General features: G+C 35.1%; 1 protein-coding gene across 1 annotated transcript in view; it reads right to left on the bottom strand.

Moving 5' to 3' along the window:
• LOC150098011 (transport and Golgi organization protein 2 homolog) overlaps positions 1-27,430 on the bottom strand; it is a 140,046-nt gene that overhangs the window by 88,252 nt on the left and 24,364 nt on the right. The window contains exon 3 of the mRNA XM_090406655.1: positions 17,303-17,417. Coding sequence (XP_090262781.1) covers positions 17,303-17,417 — 115 coding nt within the window. The remainder of the gene's footprint in view (positions 1-17,302; positions 17,418-27,430) is intronic.

Genomic DNA, 27,430 nt, shown 5'->3' with positions numbered 1-27,430 from the left:
ATCTTATATAGATCCTTTCGCCCATCAAACTCACTCCACACATCCACAAATTCCACACCACTCGTCATACATAACCCATGCATAAAGTCATTTGCAATTATAGCCCTCCTTTTAAACATTTCACTGTCATACCGTGGCAAAAGACTAATCATTCTAACTCTCTCACTCTTTTCTTTTGCTACCTCAAACAATTCATTCAGGTCTTCTATCATTTCCATTTTATCTCCTTTCAAATCATTCGTACCTGCCACAACAATCATTTCTTTCACCCTTTCCTTTTGCTCTCTAATAGACGCAGTTACGTCCTTTATGGTCGCACCAGGTTGGTACGATTTTGTCAAATCCTCTACTAACACACCTCGTACTAACGAGTCTCCATACAGCACTCTATCCTTCATTTTGTTCATGTTCACATTCATACGTCTATTTTTCCTGTCATACCTTTTATTATTGGTTGGTTCATTCAGTCTACTTTTGTTCATGCACTCTAGCTGCTGTTTTGCTCTTTCTATCGCACTATTCAACAACGCGATCTCACTCAATGCATATATCTCATCTTTTTTGTTCTCTGAGAAACCATTTATACTATCATTCACACTTTCTACATTCACACTCTCACAATTTTCATGTACAACCTTGCCGTTTCTTGTCATATCCCTATTTCCTTCATTCTGAAGGTTGACAAAAATATCACACTCACGATCCGAAATACACTTCAATTCCGCATTCTCCCTACATTTTCTACACACATTCAATCCTTTATCATCATCTAACCACACTCCGACCGCAGTCCGCAAAGCGTACATTTCACAGCTAGTACACTGACTCATTTCTTTTATGCTACCGTTCTTTGATAACGATGGCGAACCTTCATTACTGGCCGAATGGAAAGATCTATCAAGAGGAGTACGACAAGGATATACCCTCTCACCTCTGCTTTTTAATATATATATAAATGAAATATTAACAATCTGGAAACAACATAACCCATTTGGTATACAAATGACCCCGCAAATGAAGATAGATACATTACTATTTGCAGATGATCAAATAGTATTAGCTACATCAGAAGATGACTTACAGAGATCATTAAAATCATTAAATGATATCTCACAGCAATGTAATATGACAATATCCAAAGAAAAAACAAAAATAATGGCATTCAAAGGAGAAAACCCAATAAGAAGTAAAATAGTGATAGATAATAAAATACTAGAACAAGTAAACACTTTCAGATACTTGGGATGTGATCTATCATACGATGAAGAAAAAGACATAGACACTAAAATATCAAACTTTGTCAAAGTAAATGGCATAATAAATAATATATTTAAGCCATCCGTGGTACAAAAACACACTAGAATCAGACTATATAATGTCTTGTCAAAACCAACTCTACCATACGGAAGCGAAACATGGACCATGAAAAGGAAAGATGAAAAACGAATTCAAACAGCAGAAATGAAGTTCCTCAGAAAAACAGCTGGATATACCAAGTGGGACCACAAAACAAATGAAGAAATCTTACAATCCCTGAAAATAAAACCAATCCAATTAATTATTGGATTGGTTTTATAAGACATTATAAACAAACATAAGACAGTATAAACAAAAATGGCTAGAACATTTAAATCGAATGGGCAACAGCAGACTACCAAAAATATTATACAGATACAAAATAAGTGGGAAAAGAAGAATCAGAAGACCAAGAAAGAGATGGCATGAGACCGGAACAGGCCACATGGCCTAAATTCCATGTTAGGAAAAAGAAGAAGAAGAAGAAATATTAAATACATATTAAATACTATTTCCTTTTTCTTCAAAATATTAACTAAAACAATAAAAAAACTGTACTTCTAAAAATCCTCTACCATATTCCGCTTATGGTTGTATATTATGCTGCTTTTATTAAATTTTATTAATCGTCTAGGTCATTATTTTTTAAAAAGAAATGTTGGATACTAACTAATAACGCTAAGATATACAAATTACTAAAAGAGTGACTAAGATCGAACAGAACTGCAGTCTAACTACAGTATATGAACCTTTTCACAAAAACACAATAAATAACTCAAGGGCTGTTATTTGTCAATAAATGTTGCTTTCTAATATACAGTATGCACTGCTTGCAAAGAAGTCAACAGACACACCATAGTGTGAGGAACAAACAGCCACCTTTATAAGATGTAGGACCTCCTTTCGCTGCGATGACGGCAGCAATCCTATTCGGCATACTTTTCCTTTCAAACTCCGTCGGTTCCTTGCTCGATGAAAGAGTGCGGGTTCACATCATCGGCCTATGAAAGAATTACATAGGGCAAGTGAGACCATTCAAAGCAGAGGGAATAAAAGAAGAAAAAAAAGTAGCAATAATAGAAGTAGTAGGAAAAGACTTCAGCTCGCAATTCTCAATTTATTAGCTAAAAGCTATTTGTTGCCTCTTTTATCGTGTGCTGATTAAAATAAAACTCAGAGACAGACCCAATGGTGAGCGATACTCGGATGATTTGCCACTTCTGGGGTTATCGTCCACTCATTCCGGGAACGACCATAGAAGGTTCTGTAACAATTAGAACTCAAAATTACATTCTGATGAGAAAGAAAAATCAGTATAACAGAAACAGACAAAATTTAACCAACCCATCCCTCGTGGCACATAAAATGAGCCTCCTGCACCATGTTTTCCTGAATTTAAACTCGCCTAAGGATTCCTTTTCGATGTTCACAAAGAAAGTTGTAGAACTTAAACAGTACAATGAAAAGGACTTGGACGCTGTGAATCTTTTTCGCATGTATTCCGGTGTTTCCATATGTGGTGCTTCTCGCAGCCATTTCACTGGGACACAGTCGCACTGACTTAGGAACAACAACATTACTGACTAGATGAGTGAAGCAACTATGCTTTTTATATTCCCCTTTATCTGTGTAAGGAAACTTTGGGGATCGGGAGTGAGCTTTATGCTCGACCATTGGGGGTTGTGGAGTTAGGTGTGTTTAGCTGGGAGCAGGATTGTCTTTTGTGTTTGCAGTGTTCGAATTCATTGCAGTTGGCAGCTTGTCTGACTAGTGGGTTTGGGTGCGTGCTTGCTTTTGAGAACTTTTCAGATAGGTGATGAAGGAGCAGAAAAGATGTATGGGATTTTGGTCTCTCGGTGGATCTGGGTGTTTCTAATAAACCAATGGGGAGTCAAGTATCACCCGCAAACACTTATTCTGTATTCGCTGCAATTTTAAAATGTTTGAATTCGAAGTATGGCTTTATGCTGGGGAGGTATATGTGATTACGGGGTGTATCACCATCTGGCATAATAGTAGCTTGTTTTGTGTATCTGGTTTGACTACTTTTTTTTGTTCCTAATTAATGTTATGCAATTTTCTCTATACATATTAGTATGTCTCCTGTGATTTTATTATGTATTATTATTATTATATTTATATTATATGGAAGTACATAATGATGATGCATTACAAAACATTTGGTAATAACTTTATGCATATCGTAACCTGGACGAGCGATTTCTCTTGTTACACATATGATTGTTCAAAATTTTGTACTAGAATATGAAGCTTACAATAAAATAATATCTTTAAAAAAAAAGAAAAAAAAACATCAAAAGCTTGTCTTCGCGTTCCATGGGTGAGCGAGGGCAACTTCTTAGCAAACGTCTAGAACGCATTTCCTTAGTTTGAAACGCTGCCCAGAGCCTGATTGATTCTATCCTTGATTCCAGACTCTCTTGCAATATTAGTATTTCTGTGGCCTTCTTCAAGCTTTCCTATAATTTTTCCCCATGTGAAATCATCTAGATCAGCGTTTCCCAAACTATGTTCCGCGGAAAGTAAATAAGTGTTCCGTGAAAAATTATCAAAATTAATATGAGCCTGGAATGGTTTTAAATGCTGCGACAAGTTCAAACATGTTATAGTTGAGTACTTCTTCCTTTAGATTTCAGCCCATAGGATCATGCTATGTTATCGTCATGAGTAATACCCCCCCCCCCAGCGAGCAGTTACTTCAAATCGCGGTTTTCTTCAAAGGGGTCTTTTCATGAAGATGACATGAGTCATATACGTATTTTGCGGTATTGTTCAAAAGGTATCATTTTCCCAAGTTTGGATGTTTCTCAAATACTTACATATGACTAAGTGATTAGCATTCACATGATTGTGATGACACATATCCTAAAATTATTCATTCCTGATTAAGGATTTTATACAGTTATTGTTTTCAACTAGATAGGTTGTTTGTTTAATTACATTTTGTGTAGCTAGAAAACTGGAATTTATTTCAAATGAATATTAGCTCTGTAGTCTCTTATCCGTTCGCCAATTTTGTTGTACGTAGGTGAGAAATCGTGTGTTTTAGTTGGAACTCTTCATTCCCATGGGAAATTATTGCTGTATTAAATTAATGCTTACATCTATTTTTTTTAAAACCAGTATTGACTATTAATTTTACCTGCAATTCCTTGTGCTCTTAACCTATTTCTGTAACTGAAAGTGATTTATTTTATTTATTTTTTTAGCATTAGTAATTTTAAGTAACGGATATGTGACAAACAAGGTTTTGAATTCGCCATTGAGTTTTCTTTTAGAAATTTCTAAAAGAGTCAAAATTAAATATTGTGAAATATTTTTAGGTAATTACATGTTTCGAATTTTTCTCAGTGAATATACTTGTAAATAGTATTTCAGCAAAATAAAATATGCATTTGTAAACTTAAATGTACAAAGATGTGTGCTTTTGTTGTTGTGTTTTTCCGAATTTTTTACTGTTATTCTGCTTAGAACTTGATATTTAAATCCACAAATTTATACCATAATGCACTTCTGTTTAATTATTTAAAAAAATCACTACTGTGAAACTGATGCCAGGAACGGGGGAAAAAGTGTTGAAAACTGATATCCATGTGTTGATTATTTTAGCAATTATCTAATGCTAACTATTGACATTGTTTGAGTTATCTGAAAACAATTCATTCACATAATCGAAAATCCGAACTGTTAGAATTTGGTTGTTTTACAGAGATATAGCAGATAATTAACCCCAAAACGTGACTTAAACTCTTAAAGTTTGGTATAGAAAAAATGTTTTTACTCTCCAGAAAACACATATACAAATTTTACCTTTTCCCACACATAATAAGATAAAAACACACCAACAGTATATCTAGCAGCATGTGAAAACATGTCATTGAGTCATCTGCACAAAAGGTTCATTTTTGAAGGAATGGTCAGAGTAGGGCATGGTAAGTGTAAACAGCACTATAAGAAAATACCATAGAGTCGAGTGACTTTGGACTTAAGGTAATCTTTCATCCACTGCAGCTGCTGTTTTGTGTTGTGGTGTTTTGTGTTTGGTAATGTAAAAATAATGGGTGAGCCACAAAATTCTTTGAAAGTTTCTTTGTGAAAAGTTCTAACTGTTTAAAATTTTGTAACAGAAAGTTAACATAAAATATACGATCAGAGCTAATAATCAGTGAAATAATCATAATAATAATAAATAACTATTTATTTGTGGTGCCATATGAAGTAATCTAAGAATAAGAAAAATGAAGAAAACGATTATGAAAAATCGGCAGTGGGTGAAAAATACGAATTTTCAGTTATCATTGGGATAATTGATTGCCAATTTCATTTGAATAAGACTTCAAATTTATTTCCTAAAGAAATTTGTATTTCTGATGGAATTATTGTAAGATATGCATTGACAAAATCACCTTGTAGTTGGAAAAATTACCTGAAAGAGTTAAAAAACAGAATTCTTGGTTAATAAAATATAACGATCAGCTGAAGTGGGAAGTTGGTCCACTATCTCTGGACAAACTAAGAAATTGGATGATGGAATCAACATGCAAATATCAAATATTACTCACCAAAGGAAGAGAAAAATCGAAAACATTAACGAGGTTAATAGGGAGGTGTGTTCTTGATTTAAATGAAATTGGATGCCCAAAACATGAAAACATAACATGTACTTTTAAATGCATTTGGAAACATAATGAATGATTCTGTGCTTTTAATACTTCTCAGAAGTATATGTATTGTTTTAAAAAAAAATGCAACCCTTATTTTACTACAGTAATAAATTCCCAACGATCACTAAATGAAAATTAACTAACAGTTATGAGTAACATTGTCAAAAACCACGTGATGGCAATTCCACAATCATGGGAAGAAGCTTTGAACAACAGTGCAAATGTAACAATAAGAAGATTAAGGGGAAAAATAGATTGTATTTTTCACTTTATTTATTTATTTCTGTATGTTAGATTTAGTAAATACAAGTTGTAAATAATATTTCATTCAAATAAAATGTGTAAATTTAAATGAACAATTGGGTGTCATCAACGTGTTATACAAATTTAAATAAGACCATAACATTCTTTTTTCCTTGTGAAATTTCATGCCACAAACTAACCAGAGACTTTTTTTTTTGACTCACTGAATTAAAAGTTTTATTTCTTCATACAAGCCCTCATATATTTCAAGAAATTCAACTCTTGGAAACAAAAGGAATAATCCGGTATTGAATTAATAGCCAGAATTTCAGTAGAGAAGATTTCACCTGAAAAGTTACAATACTCTAAGAATTTGGCTATTTTACAGAGCCATTTGTTAATAATATTACAGTCAGATAAAAGGTAACATAGAAATTAACAAAGTATATATGACAGAGCTAATATTCATTTGAAATAATAAGAAATAACTATTTATTTGTTGTGCTGGCAAAGGAAATTTCTAAAAGAAAATGCAATGGTGAGTTCAAAACCTTGTTTGTCGCATATCCGTTACTTAAAATTACTAATGCTAAAAAAAATAAATAAAATAAATCACTTTCAGTTACAGAAATAGGTTAAGAGCACAAGGAATTGCAGGTAAAATTAATAGTCAATACTGGTTTTAAAAAAAATAGATGTAAGCATTAATTTAATACAGCAATAATTTCCCATGGGAATGAAGAGTTCCAACTAAAACACACGATTTCTCACCTACGTACAACAAAATTGGCGAACGGATAAGAGACTACAGAGCTAATATTCATTTGAAATAAATTCCAGTTTTCTAGCTACACAAAATGTAATTAAACAAACAACCTATCTAGTTGAAAACAATAACTGTATAAAATCCTTAATCAGGAATGAATAATTTTAGGATATGTGTCATCACAATCATGTGAATGCTAATCACTTAGTCATATGTAAGTATTTGAGAAACATCCAAACTTGGGAAAATGATACCTTTTGAACAATACCGCAAAATACGTATATGACTCATGTCATCTTCATGAAAAGACCCCTTTGAAGAAAACCGCGATTTGAAGTAACTGCTCGCTGGGGGGGGGGGGGTATTACTCATGACGATAACATAGCATGATCCTATGGGCTGAAATCTAAAGGAAGAAGTACTCAACTATTTCAGGTTACAGTATTTACAGAAATTTTGTTCTTTCTGGTTTTTGTGTTGTGGTGTGGATATAAAATTCAACTATTTTCGAATATTCGCATTTAGAAGAGCCATTCTGGAAAGATAGTAAGTAATTTTAATTATCATTAGAATTTCTAGAATACATAGAAAAGGTTTTGTAATCCATTTAACTATGCGTTTATTTTAATTTATTTTAAAATGCAGTAGGCACACCAGCATATAATTAAATTATTCAGAAAAGCTCGAAACACAGCCACCACTAGACTCTAGTCTACTCTAAGAATTCCCACCCTTTAACAGGAAAGAAATACCCCAAACTGTATTGGAAAATTAGTACATGCATCTATAGACAACCAAACACAAAACATGATGACAATGGCAGATGTCTGTCAGCCTGGGAAAATTCCAAGATATCTTATCTCAAAAACATCGCCCACAATTCCATAGCCAAAACAAAACACCATGTAATATCACAGAGAGACATATGTTCCCCAGAAATTTCCAAACACATAACGTCACAATTCTTATCTCTAAATATCATCCACAAGGCAATAAACGAACCAAAAACACCACATCATATCCCTGACAGACGAGGGCTCAGCGAAATTCCAAACTCGCTAATAACAAACATTCATGTCATGATTCCTCCTCTTGTCTTGAAATTGATCTTGTCAGTAGTGTCCCACCAATCACGACACGATTCCTTAACCACTAATATATATCTTATTAGTGGTTCCATTAGTTATTATGTAATGGTAAACTTATTAGTAAACTTATTAGTTGTAAATAAGTTTACAATAATGTAAACTTATTTACAACTAACAAATGACATCACTTTTCTTCATCTGATAACAACAAACATTCACGTCACAATTCTTTATCTTATCTTGATCTTGTCACTAGTGTCCCACCAATCACGACACGATTCCTTATCCACTAATATAATTCCCTTTTCCATTCAAAACAATAATGTCACTTATTTACAACTAATAGTGACGTCACTTATTTACAACTAACAAATGATGTCACTTATCTTCATCTGATAAAACAAACATTCAGGTTACGATTCCTTATCTTATCTTGATCTTGTCAGTGGTGCCCCACCAATCAGAACACGAATCCTTATCTCTACCATCACCCATAATTCCATACGTGAACCAAACTCAAGTCACTGACACATATGTCCACAGGGAAATTCCTAACATTCCAATCTCATGACGTCACGCCCTCAATGACGTCATGAAATGAACAACCAAATACGTCACGATTCCTCATTTTATCTTGATCTTTTCACTAGTGCATCCTCTACTACTAACCTCACAACAAAGAACAAGGTGGCTCATCTGGTGTGGTGTAAAGAGCACGTGAACTGGACAATAGACCAGTGAAAAACTGTACTCTGGGGAGATGAATCAAGTTTCATAATGTTTGGTGGTGGAAGAGTAATTGTGTGGGATGCATTCAGCTGGTTTAGAGTTGGGACCTCTAGTCGTTGTCCATGGTTCGATGAAAGCAGCTCAGTACCTTCATATTCTGGATAATCAGGTGCTGCCTACACTGTAGAGTTTTTATGGATAAGACCCGCGTTACGATCAAGACGACAATGCTCATGCCAGATATCTGCAGCTGTTCTGGTATGGTATGAAGAAATGGGTGTTAAACGACTGCCCTATGCAGAGTCCTGAGCTCAACCCCTGTCGAACACTTGTGACTTGTGAAACGAATTGGAGCTGCGATTGAGGAGCAGAGCAGCACGTCCTCGATCTGTCACTGAACTCAATGCTGCTTTGATGGTAGAAATGGAGAGAAATTCCACCTGATGTGTGTCGCACATTGAAGGAAAGCCTCCATTAAAGAGTGCAGGAGGTGACCAAAGCCAAAGGTGGACATACCCAATATTAGGTTTCGCCTGCTGGTATCAATTGTAAATTGCTAAAGTGTCCGGACAATTATTGGTAGATAGTGTGTGTTCCAAATTGGAAAAACAAAATAAATTATCAGAGAAATTAGATAGTAGAGAATAGATACTTTCAGAAAGTGATAGGCCGGATAGGCTTTGGAAAATTGTAATCTGTAGATGGTTATCAAATTCTGTATTCCAGACCTGATAAAAACGTGAAAGGAGAAGAGCAGCAAATTACACTGAGTAAAGAGAGAAGCCAAAGTATGATGAAATTGAAGCCTATAAGTGATCAAATAATAAATTATTTGATCACTTATAGGCTAGTTCTTTCAAAATGTATTAAATGAACCATCATACAGATTTAATAAACGATAAGATTCCTGAAGGAAACGAGATCTTTTATGAACGATTACAGAAGTGCATATAACAATAACAAAGCACGACATCATTATTTATTATTATTATAATGAGTTATGTGAATGCCAAAGTTGAAAACAGAAATAACGAAGATGAAAGAGTAGTAGGTAATGAAGCATGTGATCAAAGAAATGAGAACGGTGATTTGTTGGTTGCATTTCGTGCTATCTCCTCCTATGGCAAAATTATTAATTTTGCCATAGAATGAGGAGGCTTATCTAGACATAGCGCTGCTGAAGTACCGTATATTTCACGAATTACACAGTATTTCAGCTCCCGAATTACAGCACACATATGCGGTTTGGCATAGATTGCACAAGGTGTTGGATTGCATCTACGTGAACAACATTCCAAGTGTTCATAGACAGTTCTTTAACTGGTTCAGATTTGACGGAAGAGGACTTTGCTCCCAGATCTGGTTTTCTCCATTCACAATGCGGTTCAGATCGGGCCTTCGTGGTAGACGTCACTGTTATTCTCGCTGAACCATTGCTGAACAGCTCTCTTGTGCAATGGACAGGGTTCAGATAAGGGCTCTGCGGAGGCAAGTCAAGTATGGTGACCTTCATGTCTACACACCATGTAGTTACAGCAGCAGACTTATCACACGATGCATTGTCATGCTGAAAGAGACAATGATTAGTTCCGTAGAAACGCACAAAATAGGAAGGATTGCATCCCGAATGTTCATATACCTTGGAGTCAATGTTCGTGGCACCATAAACAGAGGTCAGAGGCCAAACCAGGACCATCCCATCACACCGCCACCTCCGTATTTCATAGTTGGGATTAATAATCTCATCAAAATGCATTCTCCATCTTTCAAACGTTCACTGGTCATCCACCACATCCACACCGTCTATCTAATCGGTAGAGGGTGTAGCATGATTCGTCGCTCCATAACACAGCTTTCGAAGCTTCCACATCGCATTCTACACGCTGTTTGCACCACTGATGACAACGCTGCATGTTGAATCGGGTGATGTGGAACTTGTATATTGCGCTCCTACCGTGGAAACCCATGTTGTAAGCTTCGGTTCTGAATGATTTTGTGCCGATTTTTGTTCCAGTCGATGCCCGGAAATCCACATTCACGATGTCGGCGAATGAATGCCGGTATTTACATGTTATCCTTTGCACCCCAATGTCACGTTCGGGGAATGTGGTGGGTTGTCCACTGCGGGTAGCACTTGTCTCCTTGCGCTTCCATCTCTGTATGGTATTACTGATTGTTAACGTGGGATAATCCAGTTTGTTAACTGTTTGCCGAATAGGAATGCAACGTGGCATCTTATTACAATGTCTCTTTCAAATTCCATCAGTTCCCTTCTCGCAGCCATCTCACCAGGAGATAGTTGCACTGACTTGAGAGCATCATATTCCTCTAATTTATACCGACTATAAACGCATATACACTTCGTAAGTGATGTTTACTGCATAAAGGTTTCTAATTCACTGCTCGGTATGTGTATTAAGAAATGCATAAAATGATTTCGATATCACCCGATGTTAAAAACAAAATTCATAACTATCGTACTGCAATCACGGGAAGATTTAAAAGTTTTCTGTTAAATACATTATTAAAGTAGGAAAGGGGCTAATATCGAATCTGATCTTTACAACGTGGTTTCTCAACTTAAAAGGCAGTGTAGGAATGAGAAAATTAAAAATCAAATTGGAAGGAAAACATGATATGTCTCAGTTAAAAATAAATCAAATAAAGGAAAATTTTAAGTTATGGTTAAAAATCAATTTTATATTTTGGTGAATGATAGCCGAAGAGAATTATCCCAGACGATATGATGACAGAAATGTGATGGGGAAAAAAATTTGGATAACATATAATGAGGTGGGAAGAGACTGTTTGGGTAATAGAAGAAAGAAAGAGAGAGAGAGAGAGAACCAGGATTGGCTATGAAGCAAGACCTGGAAATTCTTTTTTTAAAGTCATGGAATTAAGATAATAAGATAATAATAATAAGGTTTTTGAAGATAATAAGGTCTCAGAGAATTTAAAAAATATCACCTGAGAAAGGTATAGAAAAACAAGATATTCATGAAGTGAGTTAACACAGAAAGCACTGTTTGTTCTGAAAGAAGGAATCAACAAAATGCAATAAGGGATCAAAATGGCATAAGAATTTTTGAAAGATGGAGAATGCACTTTGATGAGAAAACAACATATAGCTGACATAATAAGTACGGAAGAATGATGCTAAGCCCCCGACGTGTATGGATTTGAATATTACACTTAAACTAATAAATTGTGGCAATGATAATAATGGTGTAGCAATTGAAATGCTTAAGGCAGCTAAAGAAATTGATGCTGATGAAATGAAAGTAATATTTAATAATATGCTAGAGATATCCGCACGGTTAGCCTAATGGCTATGCGCTTCACAACCATATGCCTAAGGAAGGCGTGTCCCAGGTTCGATTCCCGCCGATGACGTGAGGAGCTTAAGGATCTGCCATAGCTAAGTAAGCCAGTCTTGGGGGTGGACAGCAGGTTTCTTTTCACCAGTTTATCTGGGGTTTTTCATCCCGCTGTACTATATCCTATGACTGTAGCCTGTGTGTTCATTGAACACACAAGCTACAGTCAGCTGCAGGCTAGCTGTACTATATCCTATGACTGTAGCCTGTGTGTTCATTGAACACACAGGCTACAGTCATAGGATATAGTATACAGTCATATAGGATACAGTCATAGGATATAGTACAGCAAGAAAGGCAACGGGAAACCACCTCGCTCATAATCATTTCCCTGGTATGGTAGCATATCGCTAACCCCACCAGCCGCATGACAGAACGGAATGCTAGAGAATGAAAAGATATCCATACAAAGAAAGGCAATCTTATAAAATGTGAAGAAAAAAAAATATTAGCGAATTTCTTTTGCCAGTATCTGCAAAAGACTAAGGAATATCATTAAACAAAGTAAAGAATTTTGAACTTCTTTATACTTACATTTTATAGATTTTGTCCAAACTTGGACAGTATTGATATAACGACATCGTGGATATCTATTAGAAGCTATGGAATTCCTGATAAATATATAAGAATAATAAAATAAATGTATAATGAAAGTGAAAGTTCTGTTAATGCGTAGCAAAGACCATCCGAATGATTTCAGATAACGAATGGTGTGAGACCAGTGGCGAATTCTCCATGCTTGCTGCGCAAGCTCATTAATTGAGAAAGAAGTAATATTTATTTGTTAATAAATGCATGCATTTAGAAGCATTCCATTTAGGCTTTTATTTTTGTAGACAGAAGACGTTTTAAGCTTGAGCGGCAATAATTGAGCTTTGCGTTGTGTATCGAAGGCCGACCTAGTCAAGCTACCTTGCCTTGCTCGGTTGTGGGAGCATCCAGGTCCTCTCTTCAGCACTGTGATTTCATGCGCGCGCATAGCCATTTCCGCTCCCTCCACGTCATCTCACCCTGTTGCTTAAACAACAGAGTGAGATGGCGTGGTATTAAACACAGGCCATACGCAGTCAAAGTAGCTCTAGCCAGTGAGCTTCAGCCAGCCTTTACAAGTGTGCGTGTTGGTTGGGAAAATTAGGTTACAACCAACTTTTTATGACGATGTTATTGACCAGTTCATAAAGAACTGTAGGGTAGAATTTGTATTCAAGTAGCTAAATTGAAAAAGGTAGAATATCATTTGTAAAATAAATGTTGTATTTGTATGATTAAATGTACATAAATTTCTAAATACATATATAGTTTTAAATGGACCGTAATTCATTATTCCGCTAATCAGACTTCGATCACACCTCTCATTCCCTGAATGATAACAAGAGCAAGCGTGAATTTCAAGACCAGCATTCGCCCCCGTGTGAGATTGCATAATGTTTGGATTACATTTTAACATGGTCATTGTTTGAATTATGAAAAAAGGTTACCACTAGAAGAAGAAGAAGCATAAAATGAAACTCACATCTCAGCTAGATCTAGATTATGCAGATAATAGTTTTAATATTCAGAGATATTGAAACTGACAAAGAAACAGGAAACCAAATGAAAGTTTGAAATAGTTTGCAAACGAAGTGTTTGCATAAAATACTAATAATATTTTGTAGCGTATAGTAAATGATAAAGAGACGGAAAATAAATATATAGTCAGTGGGGAAAAAAATAGTTGCAACATGCACTGATAAGGGAGAGAGGAGAAGTTTCAAGGATAGCTTTACAAGGATCACAAAAAAAAAAAAAAAAAAAAGGAAAACGTAATCTAAGTTGACAAATAATGACAGAAAAAATGATTGTTGGAGAGAAGCATTAAAACCGTCTATCAGCCAGTTTTAACAACCCACAAACCATTAATGTTTCCCCCTACGAAGCATTCCATAATCCTGTTACCATCTTGATCACTCTTTTTCAAATATTTTCCGTCACTTCTTCATCCACAATAGTCCAGATGCGGACGCATCAAAGCCTTATAAAGAGAGATAATAACTTCTCTATCTCTACTTTTCAGGGCGTTTTTCAAATAGTATGTTGTGCTATTTTGCTCACTGTTGTAGCATGTCCTCTGAACATTAATTCCCTGTCCACTGTCATTTCTAGCGGTGCCACTCTATCAGTATTGAATTTCTTTAGCCCATTCGGGCTTTCCACATTGAACAAGTACAATGTGGAAAGTGCCACAATGTCGGTGGAGGTGGGCGGTAGATGGCGTTGATGGAGATGGTTCGGTGTAGTGGTTGAGACAGTTGTAGGTGTCCTCCCGCGATGAGTCTTCGGACTCCTTGGAGGTATCAGAAATAACAATAAAAGAATAACAATTCATGTCATCCTATCCAGCATAATTTCTATATTACTTTTATTTATTATTGTCCTCCCTTGCTTTGAAATATTGCAAAAAACCGATATCACTCTTCAAATATCGCTGATATACAAAATAAACAGCAATGGACCACTGTACATGCTGTATGGCGTCTCTTCCAATCTATCCAACCCATCCATTATTCTTTAATTTCTTTGTCTGTCAGCTACTCCATCCATATTACCAGCTTCACATCTATCCCTTGCACCAGTTTACTTACAGATCAGCTGCGGTATCGAATGCCTTTGCGAAATACAATAATATCCTGGCGTAGCACAACTCACAGTCACCATTACAAAAGCAGACTTCTTATAACTGCCCACCTAACCTCCCTTTTACAAACCTATACTGTCCTCTTAAGAGTATCATACTGTATTCTATGTACCCTATCCTGAATTTTGTCAATTCACATTTCCAAAATCTTAACCACCACCACCAGACCCGTGAAACTAAGAGGTCCATAATTTCCTATCTACGTTTTGTATCCCCCCTTATGTGCTGAAACTACCTTACCTCTCTTGGGACCTTACTACTCAAAATATTTAAATTAAAGAGCTTGGTCAGAGTTAATTCCAATTCTCTTGCACGAGTTTAGGGAACATACTGCGAAAGTAGGCAAAACAGAACAAATGATCACGTGGATGATGAAAAGCAAATTGAGAGGGGGGGAGGGAGTTAGCCTTCCACATTTTAGGCATTTATATGACCACATCTCGACTGGAATGAATTCGGAGGCAGATAACTATGACGGTGACAGACTTTTGTGGAATGAATCTCGCTCTCAGGATAAATGGAATAGTAGGTTGTAAAATTTGGTAGAAGAGAGCAGATACGTTAAAAACATATTGGTTAGAAAGAGGGATATTTTAGATGGAACAAAATTTTGATTAGGAAAGATAAAGGAAAACAAGCAGTCATCTCAAATAGAATATAATAACAATAATAAGAATGTCGTTAGTAAAGCCGTGATGATTTTTTGCCTGGGGAGAGAGGTGAATAGATTACTAGAGGAGTTGTGAATTTTCATTGAGCAAGTTTAAGTAGATATGCAACAACATTGTTTTTAATTCAGCAGCTCAGAAAAGAACTGTAGAACCCATACTATTTGAGAGAATGATGCCATTCATGGTTTAGGAACAAATACCTGTTGTACTCTCTCCCCCGATAGCTTCAAGATAATCAGTAGCTATGAATTCAAGTTTTTTTTTTTTTTTTTCATTCTTTGCTAGCAGTAAAAATTGAAGATTAAACATATGGGAAAATAAAAATAAAAAGTATTTACCTATATTGTTACTTCATGGTGTAATAACATTTTCTTTCTTAAATATACAGTAGTAGCTGTTGCTGTCTGCTTTCGCCGAAATACGCAACTTCATTATTTGTTCATTGCTTAGAAATTTTCATGCCCATCTTTTTCATTCCAAGAGTCTGGAATGGATGTGTATTATGCACATTCCAGCAGGGCCATCGTAACTCACTCAGCAACATGGTGCTGCACTTGTCTTATTTCAACAATTTAACTACTTCGCAGTTTATTTATTTATTTATTTTATCAACAGTCCAGCACCTTGGCCAGTCATTAATGTCAGTCATTCCTTGCTGTTGGACGCTGATGTCTTTAACGCAGCCTCTGTAGTTAACTCTTCACTCATTTTCTCACTTGCTTTTAATTTCTTAACTGTGGAAGGGGGGAAAAGAAAGTAATAATCCTTTTCATTTTTTACTTTAGAGTTGAAGACATTATTTTTTGCATTACTTAGATGAACAGAATAGTGAAACACATCTCCCCACACAAGCACCATACAACACAGATGCAAGAAAAACAGTATTTAGTGCTACAATAAAAACATTTTTATTGTAGCACTAAAATTCACACACATAGCCAATGTACTCGTATATCGTATGTAGTGAAAAACAGAATAATGAGCAACATCTTGAATGAACACAGAACGCATAGTTGCAACCGAAGTAAACGTTTTGTTATGGCAATAAATACAGTATAGTTTCTTTCTTGTGGCGTAACCCACATGAGACACAGACTGGAATAAGCATGCTAATATATAAGTATGAAAGTAATTTAAAATTTTAAAAATAGTTATAGCAAACATCTTACCAAACAGGCGCAGTAAAAATGCAAATTTAATTAAATAACTAAGTTTATTTTAATACTGCATACTCGTAAACGTGTAAAAAATACTGAATATTACAATATTACATTTAGAAAAATGGAACTCATCCGTATGTCGACACATGTCACTTTTTAACAGAAGTGCCAGTACGCAGTACCGTTGCGTACGCCTTATCCTCCAATAAAAAAAAAAAAAAAAAAAAAAAAAAAAAAAAAAAAAAACATGCATTGGTAAAGACGGATGGCCGTTTTTACCAATTCAGGTTTCCAAAGGTTGTTTATGGCTAAATTTCTTAAAGTGTTAGGATATTCCCGATGGAAAATAAAATGCGTTAAATGATGTGTGTGTGTGTCGTCAGTGATATTCGAAATCACAGCCGGAGAATGACGATGCTAACTACTCGGTCAACCAAGCAAAAATCACAAAATATGTATTTTATCTATCCTCATATACATTTTATTACTTAAAATGATGAACACAAATCATTCTAATAGGCTATAAAAATCAGCACTTACTCAATCAAGCACCTGCTTAATTTTTATTATTTTAAAAATTAAAATGGAAATCAGCATTTTTAGCACATACCTAACGTCTATGGTAACCAAAAGAAAGCCGTGGTAATTTAAAGCAGTTTTCTGCAACCTGCGTAAGTAAGACAAGCCATCATCTGCACTTTCTAAGTAACGGACTGCCAAAAAACCTTTAAAAAAGAGAAAAATGAAACGAAGGAGTTTAATTTATTCAAATGTACGAAACTAACAAAATGCAAAGGGAAAAATTTATAATTTTCACTTTTTTTTTCACCTCTGACCATGTTCAAAAATAATTCTTAAACTAGTATCAAGTATAGGTAGGACATACAATATTAACGAGATTACAATGATAGCGAGGGAGCAGGAATATGTAATAAGCTCAAAATGATGGTGGGGATAATAAATCAGCATAGATTTCTGAAACCCAATTAAGAGACAGCCCTCAATAAAGGACAGAGTTCTGGTCCTACATGCGGGATCATAGTATGTAGCACTGTTTCAGTGCAAAGTTAGAAAATAAAAATAAAATAAATCTCCAATAAGCAGGATGGTGATCTTACACTGGGTGATGAAATTCATCTCCTACCTAAAAACATTCGCAAACATCCATGCCTAATTCCTACTTCTGTGAGACTGGTTTCATGTGTGTTTAATTCTACATTACAAACCATCCCAATAACAGACATTATTCAAGAGCCGGACATTGGAAGTGAGCTCATCATGGAAGCAATGAATTCTCAAATATGTAAATTATCAGCAAGCAGCTATAACATGCGTTCTTTACATGTTTTATTATAATGTTCAAATGACTTATTTTCTATTTTGTGGCAGCAAAATATTTAAAGATTGAAATTTAAAAAAATCCGGTGGAGCCTAGTTGCCATCAGTCTCCACCCTCGAAGATTACTGTATATTATTATTACGTGATTACTCTAGGGAGTTCAAAGACTCATCGAGGGAGGGCAGCTACTCTACAGCTCTGTCTCCACCACTCAATCCATCAACTGCAACGAACCAACATCATCTACACCAACGCCATCTACCGCCCACCACCACCAGTATTTTCACAGACAATCACAAACATCCATGCCCACAACAGGATTCGAACCCGCAGCCTTCTGGCTGCAGAGCAGATACGCTAACTGCTCGGCCAACCAGGCCGGCATATCTGATGACTCTGAGTGATTTTAATTCTGGGAGTAAGGAATGGAAAGTAAGTTTCTTTAGTTGGCAACTAGAATTCAACTTAGAACAGTCTTTCTTTAGGCGGTCTAGCGCTATAGATGCAAAAGGAATTTCCTCAAAGTTACAGGTTTGTGTTGAAATGCCAAAAATATCTCTACGTCTTTGCAGATAAACGCTAAATGAGTAAAATAAGTATTAAGAAACGAAGAAATTATTATAAAAGAGTATATACAATAGATTGTTTGAAAGTTTTTTCTGATCTATTCGTGCAAATAAACATCTCATGTAGCCAGTAGACTCCATTTTAAAAGAAATACGCTAAAAGTAGGAGTATGTTACTTTAACAATGTTATGGCGCATCTAGATTTGAAATTAAACGCACCATTCAGAAAACGAAATGATTTTCTGCTGGAATACTGCATCCAGAATTTAAATAATTTTCTTCCTTTCCATCATAATAAGCTTTCAATAAAAACGTCTGCGATCCCCTTATTCGAGCCAGCTTTAATTTCACTTACTTGCAATTTCTAATCAGAAATAACAGAAGTCAGAGATTGTAGCAAGTTCCCGACTAATCTTATTGCAAGAATAAGTATGCCATTTAGTATATTATGCTAATCGGGTGAATTAGCATAATATACTAGTGTACATTTGGTAGTCCGGTAGCATTGTCTATATAGTGCCAATTTCTTTATTTAGTCATCAAATATGTCAAGTTTATTTATAACTTGTGCAGAACAGGTTAAAAAAAGTAACTGCATTGTGAATTAATCTTATTTAATTCCTTACCAGAAACACACGAAGTCAACCTCAATTTTCATTTAATTTTTTTTTCTATAAATAAATACAGCATTCTATGACGCTATTTTTCTGTTTTACAAAGTACTAATATCGGTGGACCTACTAACCCGCAATTTTAAATGCTGTCATTCAAATAACAGTTTGTCGTCATTAATGCCACGCTTCTTCGACACTGTGGTTGTTTCTTTTATCAAAGTGCTCAAAGCGTGAAAGTCAATGCCCTTTCTTTTGTATTAACAGCACTGATTGCCACATCTGGATACCAGTGATACACCAAAGGAGCTGTGCGTGGGTTCTATGAATTATTTTCGTCATAAACATGGGTGAGGTATTTCAGCAGAATCGCATGAAGTTAGAAAAGAAGAAATCTGTTATTATTATTATTATTATTATTATTATTATTATTATTAAAGTATAGTTTTGTGGACGCTACACTTCGTAGCCACTGCAGTTTTCCTGTATCACTTGCCTTCGACAATGCTTTAGAGAATTAATCGTGATTCTAAGCAAAGCACTGCACGAGTCAATGACTCTTCTTATAACAAGAATCATCAGAATGCAAATATGAACTAATGTAACTCCTGAACTAATGGAACTTGAATATTATTAATTCGTCACATTTTCATTTGACAAAGTATTCAACGGGACACAGCCCGCCAAATTTTAAGCATTGAATCCAAACAAGGCACATTTGAGGCAAGTTGAAAATATCGAAAATCGCCCAAAACACTATCGTTTTCTTTTCCTCCACACAACGCATGTGTCACGAACCGATATTGATCAAATTTGGAATGAATATATATTCTTACATTGCATAAGATCTGAAATTTCGGCATATAGGATTCAAATGAAGGAGTTTCTGTTGGGATTACTTCTTCTTTAGTCATGTCTGCTTTCATCTTTTTTTACTCGTTTTTACGTTGTCATGCAACTGGCTTTGACGTCATATACGTCAATGTTTCCATGAATGAAGTGCATATTAAAATGACAAAATCATTGACATTACATTGAAATATCACTAACATTGCATTTCCTATTCAGTTCAAAGATTCCATTAAGTACTAAGTATATTTATTTTCCCCCAATAATAATAATAATAATAATAATAACCAAAGCAAAATAAATTTGATTTATTATTATTATTTTATTTTGTAATAAAGAGTAATGTTAAACGACTACAAAAAAAAAAAAAATAAATAAAATAAAAATTTAGGAACCTATAGAACAAGGAACAAGTAAAGTATTTCAGCTATTTAGGCACAAGTTTTAATAACGATGCCATATTAAATATCGAAATATCGGTGTCAAACTAAATGTCTTTATAAGGAAATGAGAAAGAAATAGCCAAAACACCAAAGTACGAGACTAAGTTCAAACCAATTTTAACTTATGGATCAGAGAGTTGGGTTAGAAAAAAAAAAAAAAACCGATCAAATACTGGATTACTACCGATATGAGAGAGTAAGAAAGTTTAAGGAAGAGGCATAGTGGCATAATCGTATTAAAACCGCGGAATTTAAAAGGGAAGTTGACATTGTTAGCATTCAGGAATATGTGCGCAGAGCTAACCTAAGGTAGAATGGTCATTTAAACAGAACCCGAGAGGAAAGGTTAGCAAAAACAGGTATCTGCTGCGAAGAAGGCACAGGAAAAGATCCAAAGGAAGACTTAGATCGAGTTGGATTGCTGTAGTTTGTAATGAGTTAGAAGACCAAAATATAAGATCGGACACTATTGGAGTTCTAGAAGACAACGCACACATTTTGAAGGAAAATTTAGTACCATCATAGTATCCTGCACACACACACACACACACACACACACACACACACACACACACACACACACACACACACACACACACACACACACACACACACACACACACACACACACACACACACACTTGATGGTTTCCATTGCAGGAATTTGATGATGAGGAGGATGATATTCAACCGGTTTCGATTTTGAATCGAAACAATCGCTTTAGATTTAGATTTAAGTTTAAAATATACAGCGATTGCTTAAGGTTCTCTTAAAAATTCAACCAATCATAAAATAAAAGGAAGAACTGTAAGGGGAGCGCTTCCTTCAGGAAAACATGTCCGGTTTCCATCTTTCAACCAAATTCGCACGAATTTCGGTTATAATTGGTTAGGATGTTAAAGATCTCGGAATAAATTCAGCGCTTGATCGGACCAAAAAAAAAAAAAGGGGGGGGGATCTCTGTAGACGCATTTACAAATCTTGTCCTTTAACGTTTTGACCATAGTTAAAAAAAAAAATGGTTGTTTCCGTTGCTCAATAGTGTTCAAATTTAAGCTGAATGATGCGAACTGTTCGTACAGCTCGCATCATTCAGCTATTTACAGCAAAATTTGAAAGAAAAAAAATATATATATATATATATTACATTATTTACAGTCTCAATTTCTGCACAACTGGACCAAAATGAAGGATGGAGCAGGAGAGGAAACCGGAGAAATGAAGTTGCCTCATATAGTCTACCAACTGTGTCGTTAAACTGATATCGATCAGTTATTTATCTAAAAGTTATTTATCTAAATGACATGGATTATCAGGGAAATGAACTTGTAGTTACTTTTAAACACATATTCAGTTTTACCAAAAAAAAAAATAATAATAATAAAAAATCTAAAAACTGTACATAGAAACATGTTATTCCGTTCAAGTTAGCTTTGTGTCAGGTGCAGCTGTTATTCTAAATTGTAAAACTTCATGTAAACCTCAGGTCCAACAGTTTCTCCAGTAGGCATGTATACTTGTATATATAATCAGTGCTTCTTTAACAGACATTGCTTCCACAATTATCATACGGTGATTCGCGTGTTTTAAGTGCAATCATATGATGCGCAAATTAAGACTGCATTATGATTTACATCAATTTCATCTTCATCTACTGATTCTAAATCTTTGTTTGTATCGTTGTCTGAAATAGTGTAAAAAATTCTATCGATTTTTCTGAGCTGCGGAGCTGAAATGTGAGTTTTTGGGGACAATCCTTCTTGATGTACCAAAGATTGACTAATGTAACGACTTCCTTGAAAAGGTTTCTCTAGTCTATGAAAAGAATTTAAATCTATGACGGACTTTCTTTTGGATGTCTAGCATTGTGGAACCAGAAACATCGTCACAAGGATAAATGGCACCATTAATTAGTATTATGACAATTTTATTAAGTAGATGAATGACTAAAACAAGATTAATTTCTCTATTTTAACATACGCTGGTGAGAACAGATAGGATGAAAGCTTTAAAAGTTAAATATAAAGATAAGTATTTACAAAGTGTAAGATAAGTATAAGTAAGATAAGGATAAAGATAAGTATCTACAAAGTATTTACATAGGTAAAGACACCTATATGGTAAAATTTAAGAAGAGCAATATGAAGTGAAATTTACAAATTATAATATTGCTGTTCACTTTCCTCAGTGATTTTACATTTTGAAAAGCGTTACAAACGTTGCAATTAACAGCTTCCATCCTAGAAACGTCCAACTATGGGATGAAAATAGCACAGCATTGACACTGAGGGTAATGACCCAGGATGAGACTTGCGTTGTTCTATTCCGCATCTCGATAGTGGTAACGTTGAAGCTCTAAGATCCATTAACGATTGCCGCCGGGAAAATATTCTGTCAGGAGCAAGGAAAGTTCAGCTATAGTTTATGCCCTCGTGTCGTAGCCTTAAGGCAACGTCAATAAGGTGCATCTCCCTGAAAAGTCACGACTTCGGACTCACAAAAAAATAACAGATGAAAATCAACGTACATGTTTCGAATATTGTCAATGTTTTCAATACAACAGTATATAATATTGTAATGCTTCAAGTTAAGCGATTAATAATTTCCGATAATATTGCGCAACTGAAAATTCGCGTAAATATTATATTTACGCTCAAAATATTATATTTTCGAGATGAATGGAATTTTAAAAAAAATTAGTTTCACAATTTTTTTAAAAAATTTATTTAACTCGTAAAAGTAATTAAAAAGAAACGGTCAATGCATATTGTAATTCAGCATGATATGAAATGCCGAAACATTAATAGCACAAAGAAGTAGTAAAAAAAATAACAAACAAGTAACAGTAAATAAAATGGTATCACATGCTTTGTAATTCAACTGCAAAATCTGCTGTGAAGCCACACTAAACGGTAATTTTCGGTGAATGTAATGGAAGTTCCTGGATCGCATGGAGGTTATTCGTAAGCCAAAATTTTGGGTGCTTACAGATGCGGCTCATCTCCCCCAGAGAATTTTCCAAGGCCAAGCACCTACAAGCATCGTCGATTTCCAATCTGAGCCGAAACATCAGTGCAAATGTCAGGTGCTTATCATAATCATCGTGTAGTAGCTGCTGATCTTTTATGGATAAAATGTAATAATTTTGTGCAACTGTCGCGTTACTCCACTGACGCTACTGCTACCAACAACTTTTTTGTGTGATGTGTTGACAATCGCGGTGGCAACTTCTTCAATTACCCGTGGTGGTGTAATATTTTAGTGGACTGGCCCATTTGCTATATTTCATAATCATCGTGAATTCCACTATCTTGCTTTGTTTTCTCTTTACTTAATTATCTCTCCTGCCTTAAGTATCGACTGCCGCCATCTATCTATTTCTACTGTTCCTTATTTCTCACGCTCTACAATCCAACAAATTTATTTGTTTAACGACTGCGCCAGTTAGACTATATTTTGAGTGCGAGAGTATAAGATCTTAATTCAAAGACAAAGCATACATCGTTTATTACCCCGATATATATATATATATATATATATATATATATATATATATATATATATATACATGCACTTTAAACTAGCCATGCCGTGACCTAATTATAAATCCCATAAACTTCTATCTTATGCAGGTTCGATTTTTTTTTTTTTTTAGAATAGTGCATTGACAGAATCAGTCCAATGTGTTGTTCACAAACCATTTAATTAAGTCAAAAGGCATTATTTACAGCAGCTTTTCCCAAACTTTTCCTACGACGAAACACTTCACAAATCCTGAAATTTTTACGGAACATCTTGGTTATTTTGTAATGTATTAATTAATTGTTAATTTAGCTGATTTTTATTAATTAACTAAACATCAATTAAACATAAACATCATTAAATTAATTTGTGCTGATTTTCATTGACATATTCCATTCTGATCACCAAAAATTTTTATATTATTATAAGTACTTACGAGTGAATGCAGACTTTTTCTCCTGTGTGCTGGTAGTTTTTCCCCTCCTTTTGTACATCCTGGAGATCGCTTTGTAGGCTAGTGGTGGATGACTAACTATCTGTTGAGTCACAAACACCTTCAATAAGAGATTTCTTAATACCAAAATTAAACAAAGTCCCTTGTCTCTTATTCATAATTAAAATTTAAATCTGCAGGCCTATTATTTTTAAAAAATCACGGCACTACGGTTTCGAAACTTTCACCCTACAATACAAACTTGCGAAGGAAGTATTCAGTATTACTAGATTTGAGAACCGGATAGAGACTACCTGGATCTTCAATTTTAGTGGAAAAATTTTCTCTATACTTCCTTGCTGATTGGTCACTAACATATGCAACACAGGTGTTTTTTCTTTCAGTTTTGAGAACAGAGGAAAAGCCGCCCATTGTTGTAATCGGCTTGCAGGCAATTTTTATGATCGGTCATAAACAGCGGTATTCTCTTTCCCGATTGTTGAAAGATTTCTATGTGCGAAAATTAATGATAATTCATGAATATTGCCATGTTTAAAAATACACGGCTTGGTCACTAACATTTGCTACACAGATGTTAATAGGCGTTCTGGGCCTGAGCTTTTCGACATATTCACGAATATTATTCTCTGCAGAATATTTCCACTATAAAATATTTATTCATGAAAAATGCTTAGAAAACTAAAATGACAAATTCCGAGAGAACTTCTCGCGGAACACAGTTTGGGACCCTGATTTACAGAATGATACAGTCTTGCTACTCTCAATTCTTTCTACTCTAAACTTTGTGTAAACTAATTCTTTGTTCTAAGCTAATTCACAATTTATCATAACATTATTTGAATATAAGATATGCCTTGGTTAAGCCTAATTCACCATTAATATACAATATCTCACAAACATAGGCACTTTGCATATAATCCTGTTCAGTATTACAACTACTTACAATTCATTTTCAGTATACAGTCCTTCACATTAGCCTGTTGTTCATACTTAAGTCTTCTTCTTGTCTTTCTTTCTGCTTACTGACTCGTTCCTGTTTTCCCGCTAAATTTCTTCCTTGTTCGAGTAGTCGAGTGTGCCTTTCCTTATTTGATCCTTAACATGGCGGCTATATACAGCTCCTTCCTTTCACGATGACTCGACGCAATATTTCTCACACGATGGCGACTAGGTAGAAGACAAACGATACTTCTCTTTCAGTTCCTGACAACGACATCTTGCTTGACAGTGATCTCAGGCAAGAGAAGGCCTAGAAAATCCTAAGACAAAATTTCTTCCCGGTGAGTTGCCTTATATAGGCCCGACTTCCATTGTGTGCATGCGCGCTTCTCTCCAAAATGGTCCCGTGTTGACTTTCGGACATGAGGACGTCATTCTTCGCGCTTCTTTGGAAATTTTCATTTATTGCAATTCTCAGAATTCTTCGCTAATGACTTACTGATTTAACATTCTTAATAGCCTCACATGATGACGTCATGCGCCACATTATTTTAACAAATACAATAATATTACAGAAAAGATTATTTCCGTCAAAAAATTAACATTACTCTAAGTATATTACAGTGATGTTAGAGTATCTAAGTATATTAGAGCCGACCTAGTTGGCCGAGTGGTTAGCGTATCCGCTCTCCAGCCAAAAAGCTGTGGGTTTGAATCCCATTGTGGGCATGGATGTTTGTGATTGTCTGTGAAAATACTGGTGATGATGGTGGACGGTAGATGGCGTTGGTGTAGTTGATGATGGTAGTTACGTTTCATTGTGGTTGATGGATTGACTGGTGGAGACAGAGTTGTAGAGTAGGTGCCCTCCCTCGATGAGGCTTTGGACTACCTGAAGGGATCATGTAATAATAATGAAAATAATAATAATATTCTCCTAAACAAAAAAAAATTAAAAAACGAGCATGATAAGTTACGAAGTCACATATCATAAGAGATTATATAAATGCTTAATCTTTCTCGGGAAAAAAAAAAAAAAATTTTCTTTCCCACGCCTTCAGGATAACTTTTCCCCATCCAGTGTCCAGCGAAATTTCCAATTTCACGACGTCAATTACTTCTTTTACTTTCAGTCCTATCAAGTCTTCTTTCTTAGCTTTATTTATCGTTTTCTTTTCAACAACCTTTTTCTGTCCTACCTTAGACTGTTCACTAGTAGATTTAATTGCGACTCGTTTAGGCAACTTAGCAGTATTGAAATAGCACATGAAAGGCCTCTAAGTTGACTACACGAGTCGCAATTAAATCTGCTAGTTTGATTATTCGGCAAGTCACTATTTACTAACACAATATTTGCGTCATATCTTATTCCTTTTTCTTTCTTTATAATCGAACCTTTTCTGTCTATAATAATACTTAGCTATATGCCCTATTTTGTTGCAGTTGTAGCATTTAGGAGGAACTCTCTTTTTCAATACTTCCTTACTTGTAGTTTCACTTGACGATTCATCCCAAGTATTACTAGAGTTATTTGTTTTGAGCTCTTCTAACATTATGAATATTCTTTCTTGCCCTTCTAGTATCGGTCTTTGTTGTTTCTCTGCTTCTTGCCTAATGTATTCCTCTAGCGATTCTAGTCCAAAAAGTTTACTGATTTAGTTTAATGTTTGGGAATTGAGGATGTCTTCAAGTTTTTTCCCTGAATGGGGAAAGTTTTATTATGGCCACACTGTGTATATATATATATATATATATATATATTCATATTTTTTTGACTGACTGAAACCGAGAAATAGATAAGTTAATTTAATGGAGCACACAACATGTTTCGTCAAAAATGACTTCTTCAGGTGTGGTAACACTTAAAGCAAATTAAAAAACATAAAAACACTGTGCTATTATAATAACAGACTTGTGAACTGAACTGAAGGTGAGTTAGTCAGTCTCCTTGTTGGCATGATATTTTGCACTTCAACTTTCCTAACAGTGAAGTCACTGTGACATTTAATGGAC

The sequence above is a fragment of the Typopeltis vanoorti genome, chromosome 16, assembly GCF_054136105.1.
Source record: "Typopeltis vanoorti isolate ZY-2024b chromosome 16, IOZ_Tvanoo_1.0, whole genome shotgun sequence".
Taxonomy (NCBI): Eukaryota; Metazoa; Arthropoda; class Arachnida; order Uropygi; family Thelyphonidae; genus Typopeltis; species Typopeltis vanoorti.
This window is presented reverse-complemented; position numbering and strand designations above follow the sequence as displayed.